The sequence below is a fragment of the Gobius niger genome (genome assembly GCF_951799975.1).
Source record: "Gobius niger genome assembly, chromosome: 4".
Classification (NCBI taxonomy): Eukaryota; Metazoa; Chordata; class Actinopteri; order Gobiiformes; family Gobiidae; genus Gobius; species Gobius niger.
The window spans coordinates 29,309,285-29,325,446 of NC_136855.1; the positions used below are offsets into that span (position 1 = coordinate 29,309,285).

The following is a 16,162-nucleotide window of genomic DNA, read 5'->3' on the forward strand; positions in this document are numbered from 1 at the left end:
CCGCCATGAATTGTGCCCGCCCCCCTTTTCTCCCATCAGTTAGCATGGGACTGGAGAAGTCCAGATAAAATCAGTTACTACACGAAAACAAAGCCATTTTCAGGTCTTGCAGAAAAACGGTGCAGTGTTAACATGTTGGTGCAAATGAACATTGGCCTTTTTACATAAAAATAACCGACTAAACATCAGATTTGAGCGGAAATCATTTTCCCTCATTCTCCGCTTAAATAAACGGGCCTCGCGCTGGACCGGAAGTGTCAGGACAACGGAAGACAGAGCAAAAAGAGGCAAAAGTGTGGAATAAGGTGAATATCACTCGAGCTGTTTCCATAGTGACGACAAACAATTGAGCTGGAACTAGCTTCAGGTAAAACAGCTTTAAAAGCAAAATAACTCCTGTCCAGGACTTAAAAAACAGGCCAAAGTGTTTAGTTTGTGGGACCATGGTATAAGCAGATTAAACCACTCGGAGCAGTGTAGTAGACAGTTTTAATGCACTTCGCGGGGTAACACCACTCTGTTGTGTGTTGTGGTGTTCTCCACTGCTCCTCATTGTTTAATCCTTACTAGATAGATAGACATTAGTTTATTACAGACTTGTACCAAAAGAAAAGACTCAAAAACAAAGAATAGCTACTACATAGCAATGTAAAATGGTGTGGCCAGAGAGAAGCTAAACCTACTCAACTAGCGAATAGGTCAATATCAGTTCGGAGGCTGTTACTTATTGAATATTTTCCCACTATAGTGCAGCCTTATTGTAAACGCAGATAAGCACTCACAGAGACGGGCCATGGGGTGGATGATATGTGTCTGACAGCAGCAGTGAAGAGGCAGAGTGGGATGGCACCGCAGTGGGCCCTGCCCCTCAATAAGCCCACTGTCACTCTGATTAAGAGAAAGAGTAATAGTGCAGCGCTGGGAGCACAGCATGCTGGGATATCTTAAAACCAGAGGGCGGTGGTTAAGGAGCTTAAGGTGGTCCGGCTTTTGATTCCATTCCAAGAGGTCTGTATCATCCTTCCTTATACCTGCGACATAAAGACAGCCAATAAGCTCCCGCCTCACTGTTCTGGCTGAGCTGCTGTGAAAGACTGGCCTGCTTTGTCCCACTCAGCCACTAGAGATTTGCATAAAATAGAAAGTGAGGGAAAAGCGTGTGTGTGTGTGTGTGTAAATACATTTAACAGCTTTTGTGGTGTGTTTTGAAGTAAGCGGCGATGAGGAGCAGTGCAGTTCTCTACAGATGGCGGCTGTCTTCAAAAGCCTGCCTCCGTTTGAAACTGCACATGACACTGACAGGTCATAGTGGAGGAGCTGAGAGTGCTCGCTCTGAACCTGCTCTCACTGACTCGTCAAACCGCTGACAAGGAACATTTACATATTGTGCTATAGTGTATTCCTGGTAAATGGTACATTTAGTTGTATTCATACTTAAAGCTCTGCCTATGGCAAACACATTTTACAGGGGCTAGCAAAAATGTTTTCTTTTGAACCCACTCTGAGTCATCTTTAAGCTTCGGGTGTGTTTATAACTTTAAAAAAAAGTAATGACCAAGTTGAAATCACTGGTGTTCTTGTAAAACCAACAGAGGTCAACCGAGAGCAGCTGTTATGCCATTTCGTCTGGAGCGGTGAAGACTCAAATAGATCTGTACATTAGTCTAAGAAAGCTTTATAAGTGAACAAAGGCTACAAAGAAATCAGTTTTGCACGTATCAAAACGTCTTTGCCTGGAGCCGTATATAACCATGATTGTTATTCAGAATTATTCATAAAAAATATTTCAGTTAGAATTAAATTTATCCCAATTGATGGCTCTTAGCCTTTTCACTTATTTATTTATTTGACAGGGACATTGCACAACAAATGTGTTGCACAGACCAGAGATAGCTACAAGCTCATTTTCATCTGTCGTCCCTGGGCAGAGGCAAAGTGACAGCAGGTTTAAACAGTGACCAATGAGCATCAGACTTTAGAGTTCGTTCACAATATAAAATACATATAAGGCACCGGCAAAAGGATCACCTCAAACATTCAGATACAATATTTACAGTATTTACAATAGCAATTACAATTATATACAGTTTTTTAGAAACTTGTACCTTCTCATATTTACTACTACCCCCGTGTTAATGCTCACAAATCTGACCGTCTTTCAACCACTTGTTCAGATTAAGTTTGAACTGTTGTAAAGTGCTGCTCTCTCGAACAGTCAATGGCAGCGAGTTCCACATCCCTGCAGCTTTTACAGAGAAACAATTCTGTCCAAACGTGGAGGATCTAAAGTTCACAGAGCAGTCTCCTCTGGCCGAGGCTCGCGTTGTTCTACGTCCTGCCTCGTTGTTCAAAGACATTTGAAAAAACAACAACGATGGTGTGATGTTTCTTTATTTTGGGCGGCATGGTGGTGCAGTGGCTAGCGCTTGTGCGGGAAGTGTCCCGGGTTCGATTCCCATCTTGGCGTTTCTGTGCATGTTCTCCCCATGTCTGCCAAGGTTTCCTCCGGCTACCCTGGTTACCCTAACATTAAAATAATGTACAATAGGTTCCCTTCTGGGGCCAGACCACCCCTGGAAACGAGATTCCTAATCTCAGTGGGACTTTCCTGGTTAAATAAAGGTCAAATAAAAATACTTCTGTTTTTACTTGGTGCTATTTGTAAAATGGAAAACAAAAAAATTGTGTAGGAATTTAATTTTACTGATACAGTAAAGAGTCATATTTGAGGGCTGAGCTAAGCACTGTCACATAGTACACAGCCTTCAATCAGTTAAGAAAATGTTTACATGTAACAGGTCAGAGGGAACCAATACAGAATACAGTAAAATACACAGACACAGCAGAACACATCAAGCCTGCAGTCAATTCACAAAAATCAGTATTCAACTCACTTTTAAGCAGAATTTTACTTTTACAGAACTTTGTTTATAGAACTTTACAGTAGGATTAAAATAAAGCAGCATAATGCTGTAACTTAAGTGGTGATTATTGATTGGCTTGATGGGTTTTGCAATTTGTATGACGGTGTGTAGAGAGATACTCATTAAGCTTACTGATAAAAGGATGCAAGACTCCTGAAGGACCAAGAAAAGAGTTATGGATGGACTGAACCTTGGATGGCTTGACTTAGAAGGTCTGTCAATTTATCCCATTTTATTCCTAAATCATTTTCCAGAAAATGACAGAGTCCAACAGTGTAAACTCCGTGTCACTAAAGAGAAGGCCCATGAGTGGGCGCAGAGCTTTTATCTCTTGTTAGAGCCCTACAGTGTCATAAGCAGCAGAGTGCACTATTCTTAGCACAGGTCACTCCAATGGAACAGAGCTCCAAAGCCTGGCAGCCTCTCGTTCAGCTCGCGCCACTTCAAAGACTCACTCGAATAAGGTTAAAAAATTCAGCTGCTTTAAAAAAAAAAAATAAAAAAAAAAAATCCCGTCTGAAATCCCCCAAAGAGGAGCAGGGCCGCTGTGACAGCACAGAGTAACGTCTCTCAACGTCTCTCATGGACGTGTCACTTTTTTGATGGTAATTCTGACAAAGAGAATGGCTATTTTCCAAGTCACAAGGTTCATTCACAGCATTTACTTCTTTTCTCAAAGCCTTTGCAGTGTTGAAAAACTGTGAGACCTTTCCCTTGACATTTGTTCCCCACCATATCATACGCCGGTTAATTGGTTGACAGCATTGCCAGCTTCTTGGATGAAGCACAGTCGCCACACAAACAATGAAAGTTCAATGAAGACATATAAAGCTAATCGTAATTGCACTACAAGGAAGAGTTAAATATTGTGAAAGTATTGCACAAGAAAATAGATTAGAGGTGCAGAGGTTAATGTTCGGTGCAGCCCTGTGAGGCAAAACTCTTATTGTGATATTGGGCTATACAAAACCATTGACTGATAACAACATTGTTCATGTGGTGTGAAACTCTGTCACTTTTTTAATATCTTTTTTGTATCGGCTTCTCTCCTTTTTTTCTAACCTTATAAACATTGTGTGATTCTCATTGACGGCATCAAACTATGAATGAGCTTGGGGGATTATGTAGGAAAGATAACTCAAAATATGTTTTATATTTTAAATTCTTCAAAATTGGCATTTTCTCAAAGAGCTTCATAAGGTAGGTGACTCGAAATGATTTCCAACAGTCTGTGAAGTCCAAACCATTACTAGTGACGACGTCGTGACGCTCATTGCCAAACCGCCTTTGCTCTGCCCAATCCCATCAGACCTTGGAAGCTAAGCAGGGAAGGGCCTGGCAGGACTTGGATGGGAGACCGTTTGGGAACACCAGGGAGCCTAGCGAATGTAGTGAGTGAGTGAGTGAGTGAGTGAGTGAGTGAGTGGTGGTCGGAGGGGCCGATGGCGCAGACTGGTTGCCACGCTTCCATCAGTCAGGGCAGCTGTGGCTACAATAGTAATAATACAATACTATTATTATTATTGAGAAATGCCCAAAGTGTACAAAGCAGCAATCACGGCAAAAGGCGGCAACTTTTTTGGTTTAACCTCTTACCTGCGCATTCTCTCCTGTTCAGGTTTTACCCAAATCTAAAAAGCTTCTCGACTGGAGCTCACAGCCTCAGTTGAAAGCTAAGACTCACAAAACTGATCTAAATTTTATTGTCGCAATTTCGTTGTTGCTTTTCCAGCGTGTTTTTTGTTGTTGCTATTTTCAGGCTTTTTTTTTCAGATTTGGGTAAAGCCAAACTGGAGAAAATGTGTTCGATTCAGGTAGGACTACGCCTCTTAACCCCCGCCTGACACTAGCACATTTCCTCCAGTTTGGCTTTACTGAAAGCTTCTTGAAAAAAATCCTCAAAATAGTGATGAAAATGAGGACGAAAACGCAACAACAAAAAAAGTGACAAAAAAAGCGCCAAAAGAACCACAAAAACTCGATAAAAAAGCAACGGAAAAAAAAACAGAAGGACAAAGCACCAAAAACAACAAAAAAATTCCGAAGACACAACAAGAAAGTGACAAAAAACAACGGAAAAAAGCGACAAAAAAAAGACAAAACACAACAAAAAAGTGACATAAATGTGTTACAATCAGCTTTGTAGGACTCAGCTTTCAAATGAGGCGCCACACTGGTCTAGAGGCTGTGAGCTCCAGTTCAGACGCTTCTAGTTCTGGGTAAAGCCGATCTGGAGTAAATGTGCTCGGTTAAGGCAGAGGGGTAAGAGGTCAGGAGGTTCAGAGGATAAAACATAATCCCATGTGTCTTCATTAAAAATATGAATGCCTTAAGTTACAATCTACAAAGGAAAAAGTATTTTGACGGGTACTGTACTGTATATATCAACTGTTTTAACAAGGATTTTATTGAATAGAGCAGTTCAGGGTGAAAGTGGGTGAAGAGCATGGAGAGATATACAGCAAACTGTTCGAGCTCTGAGGAAGTAGTCAAGCATGCGCTGCAGCCTTAACTGCAGTAGCCATCGGCTGCAGGAATCTACATTTTTAAAGGCTTGGGGTCAGCATGGCAATACATTCAAATACTCCTCGATGACACGCCTGCCGTTACGAGTCTAAAAGGTTTCTCTAGTCAGTTTCTCCAAAAGCCCTTTCGAGAGCTATAAAGGTGCTCCTCTCAGACTGCCGTTGGTCGGGATGAAAGCACACAAGCGAATGGCGCTCTCTTTGCACCTGTGATTACCTTGAATTTGCCAGGAGGCGTCGGACGTGGCCCTGGGGCGACAGCAGCCATCCCCGGGCCGTCGGAGGGAAGAGAAGAGAGGCGGTCGGCTCCTCTTTGTGCAAACCAAACACACACACACACGCACGCACACAAATGGGCTTCATCAGCTCCCCCTGACCTTCATATCTCACACCTCAGCTCCTGTCTGCGCCATTTCGCTTGCACGCTATCTCGCTTTATCTCACATCTCCCAAAGACCGCGGGGCTTCCGGCAGAACTGCAAGATGAAGAAGGAAAAAATAGAAAAAAAAAATCTACTAAATTAATAACCCTTTGTCTCGGCAGACGCAAATGGAAATAACAGGCCAATCTCCGGCAGAAAATGGGTCAGGAACATCACAATGCTCTTACCTAAAAAGAATTACCAGCGCTAGTCCGAGGAACATTATCCCTGCCTGATGGATATTTTCTGTATGAATTCGAGGGAGCCAGGGTGATCACAAAAGCCCTCTCTGCAGTGCTCCTCCGAGGTCACTACACACCAATAATTACATAGCTTATCACTGCACGCCTATAGAACGGTGTGTCGATGCTGCCCCCTATTGTTCGCAGACGAAACTGTCCAGCCAGGCTCAACAGATGACTCTTAACAGGTCCAGGTCCATCACGCCCCCTCAGTTCAGCAACAAGTGCGCACTCACGGCTTCGCTGCTCACTTGCTCTCATTACCGCTTTAGTCAAAACAAACAAAGCCCTGTTGCTTCCAAATGTGTCTGATATTGTCTTTAAATGGATTAAAACATTCAGGTCAGAGCCAAGTGTTCTTATCACTTTCATGACGCACACAGAGTCATTGGTAAACACACTTTATTTATAGAGTAAATATTGTTTTAACTTACAAAACTTAAGAAGCAGAAGTACAGGAAAGAAATACTTTGTGATGCTATTGTCCATTTTTATTCTTTTTACAAGTCAAGGATGACCGGTTCGACCTTCATCATATAGGCCGGTTTGAGGAAGCTGTGCAGTTCGCTTTTCTTCAGCCAGAGGAGACCGCTGTTTGTAGGTACAGAAGGACCGCTGTCTGACAGAATGGCTTTGAAGAAAAATACCTTAGTCCCAAGTGAACTCTCGGTGCGAAGAGGCTTGGGCAGTTTGTACTTGTAAACTCCGCATGGGGCGTTACCGAGGAAAGTCGCCTTAAGGCCAACTGCAGAGACACAAGGACACACAGTGAATAAAAAGATGAGCTCTAATGCGCACGTTTGCAAACATGCAGTCCTAAATAATCTCTGATTTGTGTAAATCGATGTTCTTAATTGCAGTAATGGCCACAACTATTTCAAAATGTTAATCTAACTTTGTGTCATCTAAATCTTACAGCCGCTGTTGGCTTGACCTACAAATGAAGGTGTGCCAAGTATTCTCCTCTTAATCAATGAAAAATAAAGAAGGATGAAGCACTAATGTAACTTTACAAAGACCTTGCACTGACGCAGGTTAACGTCAGGAAAGAACTCTTTCATCAACAGTCTGTGATTGAAAACAACTCAAAACATTAACTACAGCACGGATGTAGTTTCATTGGCGGCAAACATTTAGTTTATGCCAAAAAGAGCTTAACCAAAGTCAGTTATAAATCACAATTATAATGACACAACCTTAAATGATTTTTGGAAAACACAAGACTAAATACAGAGGCTGTTTTTGTGCTCGAGCAAAATTCAACGAAATATGCCAAGTTATACTTGAAAAGAAGAAGTGCAGGCAACATGTGTTTAGTGGAAGAAGGGATGGGTATCATTAAGGATTTATCGATAGTACTACTCTTATCGATACTCCTATCGATCAGGTACTCAAAGGGTACTCTTATCGGTACTTTAAAAGAAAAAAAAGTTAGATAGAGGCTACTGTATACGTAGGCATTAATCCTTGGCCTATATTTATTTTTTATTACTCTACATTTTATTTCTAATTCGGGGATACACTTAATATATGGGAGTTAAAATAGGCTACTTCACTTACTTTACTATTTTTTTTAATCATTATTATCATAAATCAAGGCTGTTGGTTAGATTTGGCTGTAGCTCTGGGGACTGCGTCCAAATGAAAACTTAGCGCAGTGAAATAATGAAGTAGATTTGAGCCACAGCCTGTGTCCTGTGGGTCGACACCCCCTCGTGCACGTTGGAGCGTGCACGCGCGCGCACGTGTGGAAAAACAGACTCCACCCAAAACTCTTTACTTTTGGTATTTGTGAATGAAGAAAAGTGCTAGTGGCTCATTTGTTTGTACGTTTTGCTCTTTACAGCGGGTTAGCGGCAGCAGCTCGGGGGTTTCTGAGTAGAATAAGGACGTTTTGAATGTGTTACACAGCGCACTTGTCTCGCCGCACGTGGCTGCAGAAGGGAGACAGGGCAGAGACAGAGTGCAGGGATGGGCCGACAACGTGCGCTCTCGTGCGGGGTAACGGGGATGAACAGATGCAGCGAACGCATCCATGAGAGCGGAGAAAGACTTTTTTTTTTGAGTGATTATTTGAGTGTGCGTGATCAGAAACGCAGCAGCCTCGTTATGAAGACCGTTAAGGCTGGAGCTGATTGGTCCAGGTGGACCGGCCCAACTGGGCCCCGGGGCCGTTATCATACTGGGGTTAGGTACCCAAACACAATATAAAGATTGTTTTCGTCACCTCAGCTTAACTATTCAATCTATTTGAACCAAGAGCACACTGTTCATGTTGTCATTTGTCATGAGGTAAGACTTATTTTCAGAACAACTACCACTGAATTACATTTAGACTAGACTATTGTTAAGAATGTCTGACTAATGCGCTTCATGTTCATTTTACTAATGAGGAAAGAATCCACAGACTGTTTGGTGAATGTAATTTAAAGGCTTTCATTTTTAACATTGTGAACAGGGAAATGATTTTATAAATACAGATCATGTTTCTGATGTTTTGCAAGCTGACCTTTTAATTAAGGAAGGTCTGACATTTAAAGATTAAAAGTTTTATTTTTTGACCGTTCTCAATATCAATTTCACCAAAATAACCAATAAAAAGAGGGCTTTGGACAAATATGATGTTTTCCATTACATTAAATCACTGTGGTCGATTGAAAAAGCACAGAATCATTTTTTTTTAATCAATTAATCCAGGCTTCACAAGGTTAAATATATTTGCACCAATCGGGCATTGCAGTTATGTTATGACCAAGTAAATCCCTCATATTATGTTTTTATTCTGATACATGACATTAAAAAGGTGCCATGTCATCAAACAGCACATATCCAAATGCAATGATGCATCATCAGAACTCTCCTGAAAAAGAGAAAGCAGGACTTTCTGGTCAATAATGAAATGGATGTTTGTAGATGTTAACCACACAAATTTGCACCACTGCAGTGTGTAGAGAGAAGAGACAGCAGTAAAGAGTAGCTGTAATGCACTTCCTTTGGATGTGGTAAAAGTATAAGATTATGGTATATGTCCTTAAGCTGATGTTTTCTGAAAGCACAACATTTTAGTGCCAAGGCTTTTCTGCCCAAACAACCTTAACCATGAGCGATATCCACAGAAATGGTACTTTTTGACCTTTGTGCTATTAGCCCGATGAAATCACTAAACGAGCGCGCTCAGAGTGCTCAGTAAATATAAACACGCAGTTCTTCCTTCTCACTTCTCACCTGGGAGTGAAGCCAAGGCCCTCTCTGCCGTCTGCCTCAGCGTCTCACCCACCTGCCACTGCGTCTGAGGCAGCAGCCACAACTTCTGATCCCCCACCTTCTGTTCAGCCAGGAGCACTAGAGAGTCCATCAGGCAGCGCTGCACCGAAGTCAAGTCTTTATCCACATCATCTAATAAAAAAAAAAAGAAAGGTCAAAGATGAAGCCACTTTCCCACAATCCTCCACAGCGTTACATACATTTCCTTTGAAGACGAGGATTAAAATGCTAATTTGCGGAGACGCGGCAGGCAGACAGAGGAATGTCATAAAAGCATCAGAATGTGTGCAGTGACGTGATACAAGAGCTTTCCACACAGGTATTTTACAAGAACATGGTGTTATGAGATCTCTCCAGACAGTAATTGCATTGTTTGAAAATGAATGTGAGCAGAGATGAGAGGAAATCTTTGCTGCCACATTGGGCTCTTATTTTCTTTCATTCTTTTCCCTTTGTTTAATGACTGGGGTTTGACATTCAAATGTAGCTTGAACACTAAAGTTTGGACTCCCACCACAGGTTTGACGAGCAGGTCGGTTCGTTGGTGAGAGCAACTTTTTCTCAGCTTAGGCTCCTGGGCCTTATGTCAAGCCCTTTTCAACCAGAGCAGACCTTGAGAAGGCTATTCGGGCTTTTTTTTTTATCTTTCAGTGGAAGGCTTGACTACTGCAATGTCTACCACTATGAACAAATCCCTCCTTTATAGATTGCAAAACATAGCAGCTCGCCTTCTCTCCAACACTCCAAAGCACTCTTATATTACACCTGTTCTCCAATCTCACACACAGGTTCCCGTTTGTACTTTATATATTGTACTTAAGCATTTTTTCATTGTACTGCTTTGAACAATATCTTATCACAAAATTAGGTGATGTCATACATGCATTGCAAAGAACCGCAATACATCGCAAAACCACTCTTCCATCTAACTGTGATGATCACATTTTTGCATCAAACTTGTTAAAGTGCAAAAGTTAAATTTCCTTAAAGGTCCTATATCATGCGAAATCGACTTTTTGTTGCTTTTAGCCATGTTGTTATGCTATTTCCTTATCAAAAACACCCCCAGAGTGGTTTGTGGCTTCATTCACGCAGCTCTCAGTAATCCTCCTGAATCCTGCTCTCTGAGCAGCTGCTCCTCCCTCTCCTGGTGAACGACTGAGTGTTCAGTTGTGTCGTAACAGCGGAACGGAAGTGCTCGACGTCTGTAATGTAATGTCTTAATTCTATGCTTACGGCCTGATTTTAATTTGTAAAACAGCCTTTTCATTATTTATGTCGTAAGAGAGAAACAAAGAGTAAAATAAAAAAAATAAAAATAAAAAAAGGATGTGCCCGAGGTGCTTCCAGGTCAGCTGTGGCCAAAACAAACACATCGCGTCTGAACAGATCAGTCATGTTTGCGCTGCAGCTGTGAAGATGGAGCTCGTTATAACTGGACACACCTGTTCTTCATTCTTAACTAACGATCATGTCACGGAGAAAAAGAAGCGCGTTTGGCTACGAGGACGAGGAGTTTATTCAACCTTTTTCAAGAAGAGGCCACTCAGCTGTTTTTTTCTCCTGGATTCAGCGACTTTCACCAAAATATTGTTTTTCTGTGACTGTCACTGATGGATGTTTTGTGAACCTTCGCCAGAACCAAAGTGGATTAACTTTTATAATCCAAATCCAAACGCGGGTTAGCTTGTGTGTTAGCATATTAGCATGTGTGTTAGCCATTTATGAAGCTGTGTTGCAGATGTCAACTCCGTATAACTGCATCGTGAAGTGACTTCACTTATTGCTATTTATTTATATTACGGTAAAGTTATATGTGCAGAGAGAGGGGGCGGAGTTAACTGAATCGAAGCGTTGTGTCTTCCGGGTTCGAAAAATACCTCCAGAAAACACTTATATTTATCACAAAAATGAGTGCTCCATAGTGGTAGAGGTACAATATATCATATAAATGCCTATACTTAACTTTGGAATGGCTAAAATAGCATGATATAGCTCCTTTAATTTAGTCATGTTTTGGTTCTGATTTTTTTTTAACTCTTTGTTCAACAAAATCTGTTGAAAAACAAATTACTCACAATTTGTGTTCAGTGGAACATACAGTATTGAAACGGTTTAGTAAAATATCACAATGTTATTGCAATATTGCACATACCAATTACATAATGTTTTTTAAAGTATAGTACGATTTAGAATGGGATGATGTCATAATGTCAGATGGAGGGCAGGGCCAATACAACTCTATGGGAGAAATGCAGTTTTTGTAAGAAATCTCCAAAACGAAAATTGAGCTGACAGAGGAGAAAATGAACTTTGTGACAGTTTTTGTTTCATGTGGATTCATCCAGCAATGACTGAGATATGAGCCAAAAAACAAAGACATAAAAATATGCATTTTGTCAGTTACCACAGTTACCATAGTTACTGTCAATTGCCTCCATCTCAATGTTAAACTACAGGCTCTTTAGAATGTTGTCATGTCACGTGAACGCTACCTATTGCCCTAACCAATGCTAAATCAACAACTCATGAAACAAACCACCACATCTTAGGACTAGATCATAACTTTTTCCAAAGGCAACAATTTGAAAGTCATTGAGCAAAGGGTTTGGATTTTCGTTTGAAAGAGCTGTCGCCAAATGTATTCTATTTGCACTGACCTATGACTCTTGGAACAGGCTGGAAGCTTCTGAATTTCTGTTCCCAGGAGTCCTCCAAGTCCTGGGCCAACACAATGTCCTGATCCATGCTTGTGTCTTCCTCATCAGAGTCATAGTCCTCTGACTGCTTCCTTCTCATTCGCTCAGCGTCCTCCCTCAAACGCAGCTCATGGTCTGACAACAGACTTTTCTCCAGTTCAATCTGCAAAAGCCAAATGCATCATTGAAATGAAATTGAAATTACGTATCACAATTTTTCACGCAGAGTATAATATATCATAAATTATACCATGGTCTGGGTGAATACTCCATTCTGATTGGCTGGAGGGTGTCCGTTAAAAAGTGATCATGTACAGCTAGTCCGGCAACAGTTAAATCACATTCTATATCTTTGTGTCGGGCGGTTCACGCCTCCACGTCGTCCAGTTATTTCTGATAATGGACAACTCGTCGGGCGTTATCCCTGACATGTTAAATGGGTAACAATGGCTTAATCAGTCGTCTTATAATCAGAAGGGTCGGCAGGTGGAATCCCACAGGTGGACACATTTCACCCACTTTGCCTGTGTGAATGAGTGAATGGTGGTGGTCGGAGGAGCTGATGGCACAGAGGTCTCGTATCATTACAGGGCAGCTGTGGCCACCAGTTAGTATAGATTGAATGAATAATAACTAACAACGCTTTGAGAACCTTGTTAACACAAGCTTGTAAAGCGCAATATAAGTGTAAAACTATGTTATTCAAATAATTTCATGTGTTTCAGTTTTTTTAAATTAGTACCATTAAGTAGGCCTGTCACGATAATTACTATATTGACTTAGTATTTAATAAATGACAAATAAACATTTTTGGCTCAATATTTATCGTCACTACATTCACTCAAATCATTTCCTTATTTCTTTATCCTATTTTATAATGTCACAGAAGTAGCCTACATTGTGTTTCATTGAGTTTCCTGTTGATTGAAACTTGTGTTATTAAAGATATGTCAAGAAGGTCTTTCAGAACAAGAGAATATCGACATTTCTCTTTTTTTAGTTCGTTTCACAGCCATCGAGTGGTCAAGAATATCGTTTCTCACGATATTTTCTTCAAACTTCAAATGTTGTTATCGTGACATAGACCAGAAAAAAATCATAGGACTGAAAGGAATGTTTGGCTTTATTTTCAGTTTCTGTGCAAATTCCTGATCTCCAAAAATGTCAGGTGACTTTTTAATCATTTCTCATGACTGACATGAACCCTCAGACAGAAGAAACGATTCCCCATTTTCAACTGTTAAAGTGTTACATCGTTGTCGTTAAGTCAAGTGTCTGTGAAGCAACGAAACCCACTGTAAATGCACGTTTTAAAGACTGAAGAGTTGATTTACCTGCAGCATCAAGTCTCTGAAGTCCTGCTCTATAGCGGTGCAGTCCGCGGACAGCACGGGCAGCCGCTGCAGGTACACGGCAGCCGATAAACTGTAAGGAGAAGGGCAGGCTGACTCCGAAACTGTTTTGGTCTTAAGCGCCATCCGGCACACAGAACTGGAACTAAACTGGCGAAATCCCAACTTCCCGGTTGTAGTACGGGAAAAGGTACATAAAAACTGTACGACAGATCGACTCGCCATCCTTCCACAGGGAGCAGCCATTTTTACCCTTTGTTGCATTCACTGACAATATGTAAACGTGGTTCCAACGGTGATAAAAGAAAGAAGAAAGAAAAGATAATATATATTTCAAGCTTCGACCTGTGTAGGTAATGAATCATATTAGAGATAATGTAACTAATACACAACTCAATATTTAAAACGCCATGTGCTTCATTTTACAGATTCACCGCAAACAGCTGAGTTGCGAAATAACTGTGTTGTACTTGAAGGCAGCAGCGCTTCCCAAAATGCTTTTCGGCTTGTTGGCACAGTCCATTACGAAATAAAGGTGTGTGATTATCTTTTTCGAGCTTTTTCCACACAACTTTTAGCGTTGCTTTTGAATTGTTTAGCTTTTACTATGTTCATTTGTACTTGAAAATGAAGCTATGAAGCGAATCTTGCCTATGTTCAGCCTAACGAAATGAATAACCCCCCCCCACAACGGTTAACAATGGGGTAGTCCATGGTGACGCGTTTTTCACGCCTCAATGTCACGTTACGACTGCCTTTTACCTACAATGTCTTATTAAATGGTGGTATATTTGCGTTAATATTTGCAACATGTTTAATTTACGGTGTGTGATCAGTTGTACAAGTGCTGTGTGTCGTCAACTGGCTGCTTCGCTGAATCATGCCAACGGAAGTCCACGGTAAATGTTCAGCATCTCTGTGTTAGCTTACTTTGAATGTCACTGTATGCATGTTGCGGTTCATCTTTTTATTTCAGTGGCATAATGCAGTTTCCTTCTGAGTTTAATGTTGTTTTCATACTGATTTTTGTTTTTGTTTTAGATGGGCTGGAGGTGTAATGCAGCGAACATTATGTAGCAGCGCTGTCAGTCTGCAGAAGGTCGCAGAATCCACCACAGACTCAAGAGCCACCTCTAAAGATTTTAGGCGAGTATTTGTATCTGTGCTGCTTTACACGAAATATTGCAACTGTAACTTGAAATTCTCTTTATTTTTCAGCCACATCCCACCACTACCGGGTGAGGACAGTCCACTGAGATGGGGTGGAAAGAAGTTTGAGGAGTTGGCAGAAGTTCATGTAAAGGCCACATATAACAAGTAGGTTTCTTTGAAGAAAAGGAAACATGTATTCTATACTTATGACTTAATGACTTAAATGTGTTTGCCAGCACACACATTCAGGTGACAGATTGTGCTGGAAGGTCTCTTGTCAGGACATCCTGTGGGACAGAAGGGTTCAAAAACATTAAGAAATCAACATCTGTTGCAGCTCAAACGGCAGCACTCTCAGCTGCAGCAGTAAGTGTCTATTCAGTTGCTAACCTTTGGATTATTACCAAGTATCCCAGTATTTTTACTCGTAAATAGACCAGAATCTCTTTTTTTGCCCCGCCGTAAATAGAAAGCAACAGTAAAAGGAGTTACATATGTCCGTGTTGTGGTGAAAGGACTTGGCCCAGGGCGTCTGGTAAGTGGCTTAAAAATGTAGACTTGTCACAGTAGCTGAATCTTTGATCTTTACTTGGACACTTTTAAGGAACAAAAACAATACACACCGATTGACATGGTTTGTTCTATCCCCCAATGACTATAACCTTTTTATTTTTTCCCCAAAAATATAAACACTGTGGTAGCTGGCCCACACTGACAGCGTCTTTCCATCTTCCAACCCAGCTGTGCCATGATCCCGCCCCTACATTCGTTTCACTGAATCCCTTTTCCTAATCTTAACCATAATCCTAACCTCAATCCCTTACCATAAACCAATATTAACTTAATAAAGTCACCTGAAAAATGGAAGTGAGGCTGCTGGTAACCGCTGACATTAGTTGCAAATGTATCCAAATGTTTTAGTATTTGCAAATAAATAAGTGTGGGCATAGACATCAGTTTTCACACGTATAGTTGTGTTGTAACAGACCGGGACAAGTATGTCACGCCTGAATAGAAAACTGTAACTTTCTGTCAACCTCGATGTGTCATTAAATACATTTCTGTCTTATGCAGGCTGCAATCCAAGGCCTAACAATGGGAGGTCTGGAGGTGGTATCGATCACTGACAACACGCCTGTGCCACATAATGGATGCCGCCCACGCAAAGCTCGGAGGACATGATGCCTAGTGTACTTTGTTTTATGCAAGCTAACATGTTGTATAAGTAAAATACTTTTTTTTGTATATGGCCCTGGCCTTGCATTCATTATTTGAGCATGACAGTAATGGGAGGTGCATTAGGGGTTCCTTTTAATAATATATCTCTCATTGAAGTAAAACAAGCACTTACAAGGAATCAGAAACAAACATTTAATGATTGTGCAAACATTTATCATACATGAACAAATATATTTGGTTGAAGGGGAAATAATTGGGGAAGTCTCTACAAATATACATCCTTCAATTCGAAGTTCTAAATGTAGCCCTTAAATGGTAAGATAATGTTGCAGCACTGGTGATGTCGAGAAAAGAAAGGAAGTGGTAATAGTAATAGTTTTGATATATAGCAGTAGGACGGCTA

At 41.0% G+C, this 16,162-nt stretch overlaps 2 protein-coding genes across 2 annotated transcripts; one reads left to right on the top strand and one right to left on the bottom strand.

The window, feature by feature from the left end:
- Positions 1-6,512: 6,512 nt before the first annotated feature.
- Positions 6,513-13,692, bottom strand: mrpl46 (mitochondrial ribosomal protein L46; the record flags this gene model as incomplete). The annotated part of the gene is made up of 4 exons (XM_079555230.1): positions 6,513-6,858; positions 9,339-9,509; positions 12,038-12,239; positions 13,411-13,692. 4 exons carry the CDS (start codon positions 13,690-13,692, stop codon positions 6,614-6,616), a joined length of 900 nt encoding a protein of 299 aa, XP_079411356.1. The 3' UTR covers positions 6,513-6,613.
- A 465-nt stretch (positions 13,693-14,157) lies between these two features.
- mrps11 (mitochondrial ribosomal protein S11) lies at positions 14,158-15,995 on the top strand. The gene is made up of 5 exons (XM_079555314.1): positions 14,158-14,327; positions 14,470-14,745; positions 14,817-14,946; positions 15,050-15,115; positions 15,655-15,995. Exons 1-5 carry the CDS (start codon positions 14,239-14,241, stop codon positions 15,760-15,762), a joined length of 669 nt encoding a protein of 222 aa, XP_079411440.1. The 5' UTR covers positions 14,158-14,238; the 3' UTR covers positions 15,763-15,995.
- Positions 15,996-16,162: the final 167 nt, after the last annotated feature.

Coding starts and splice junctions, on each gene's coding strand:
- mrps11 (XM_079555314.1), top strand. CDS start 14,239: ATGTTTAATTTACGGTGTGTGATCAGTTGTACAAGTGCTGTGTGTCGT. Junction 14,328..14,469: donor CATGCCAACGGAAGTCCACG/GTAAATGTTCAG, acceptor TTTTTGTTTTAG/ATGGGCTGGAGGTGTAATGC. Junction 14,947..15,049: donor CAGCACTCTCAGCTGCAGCA/GTAAGTGTCTAT, acceptor CGCCGTAAATAG/AAAGCAACAGTAAAAGGAGT.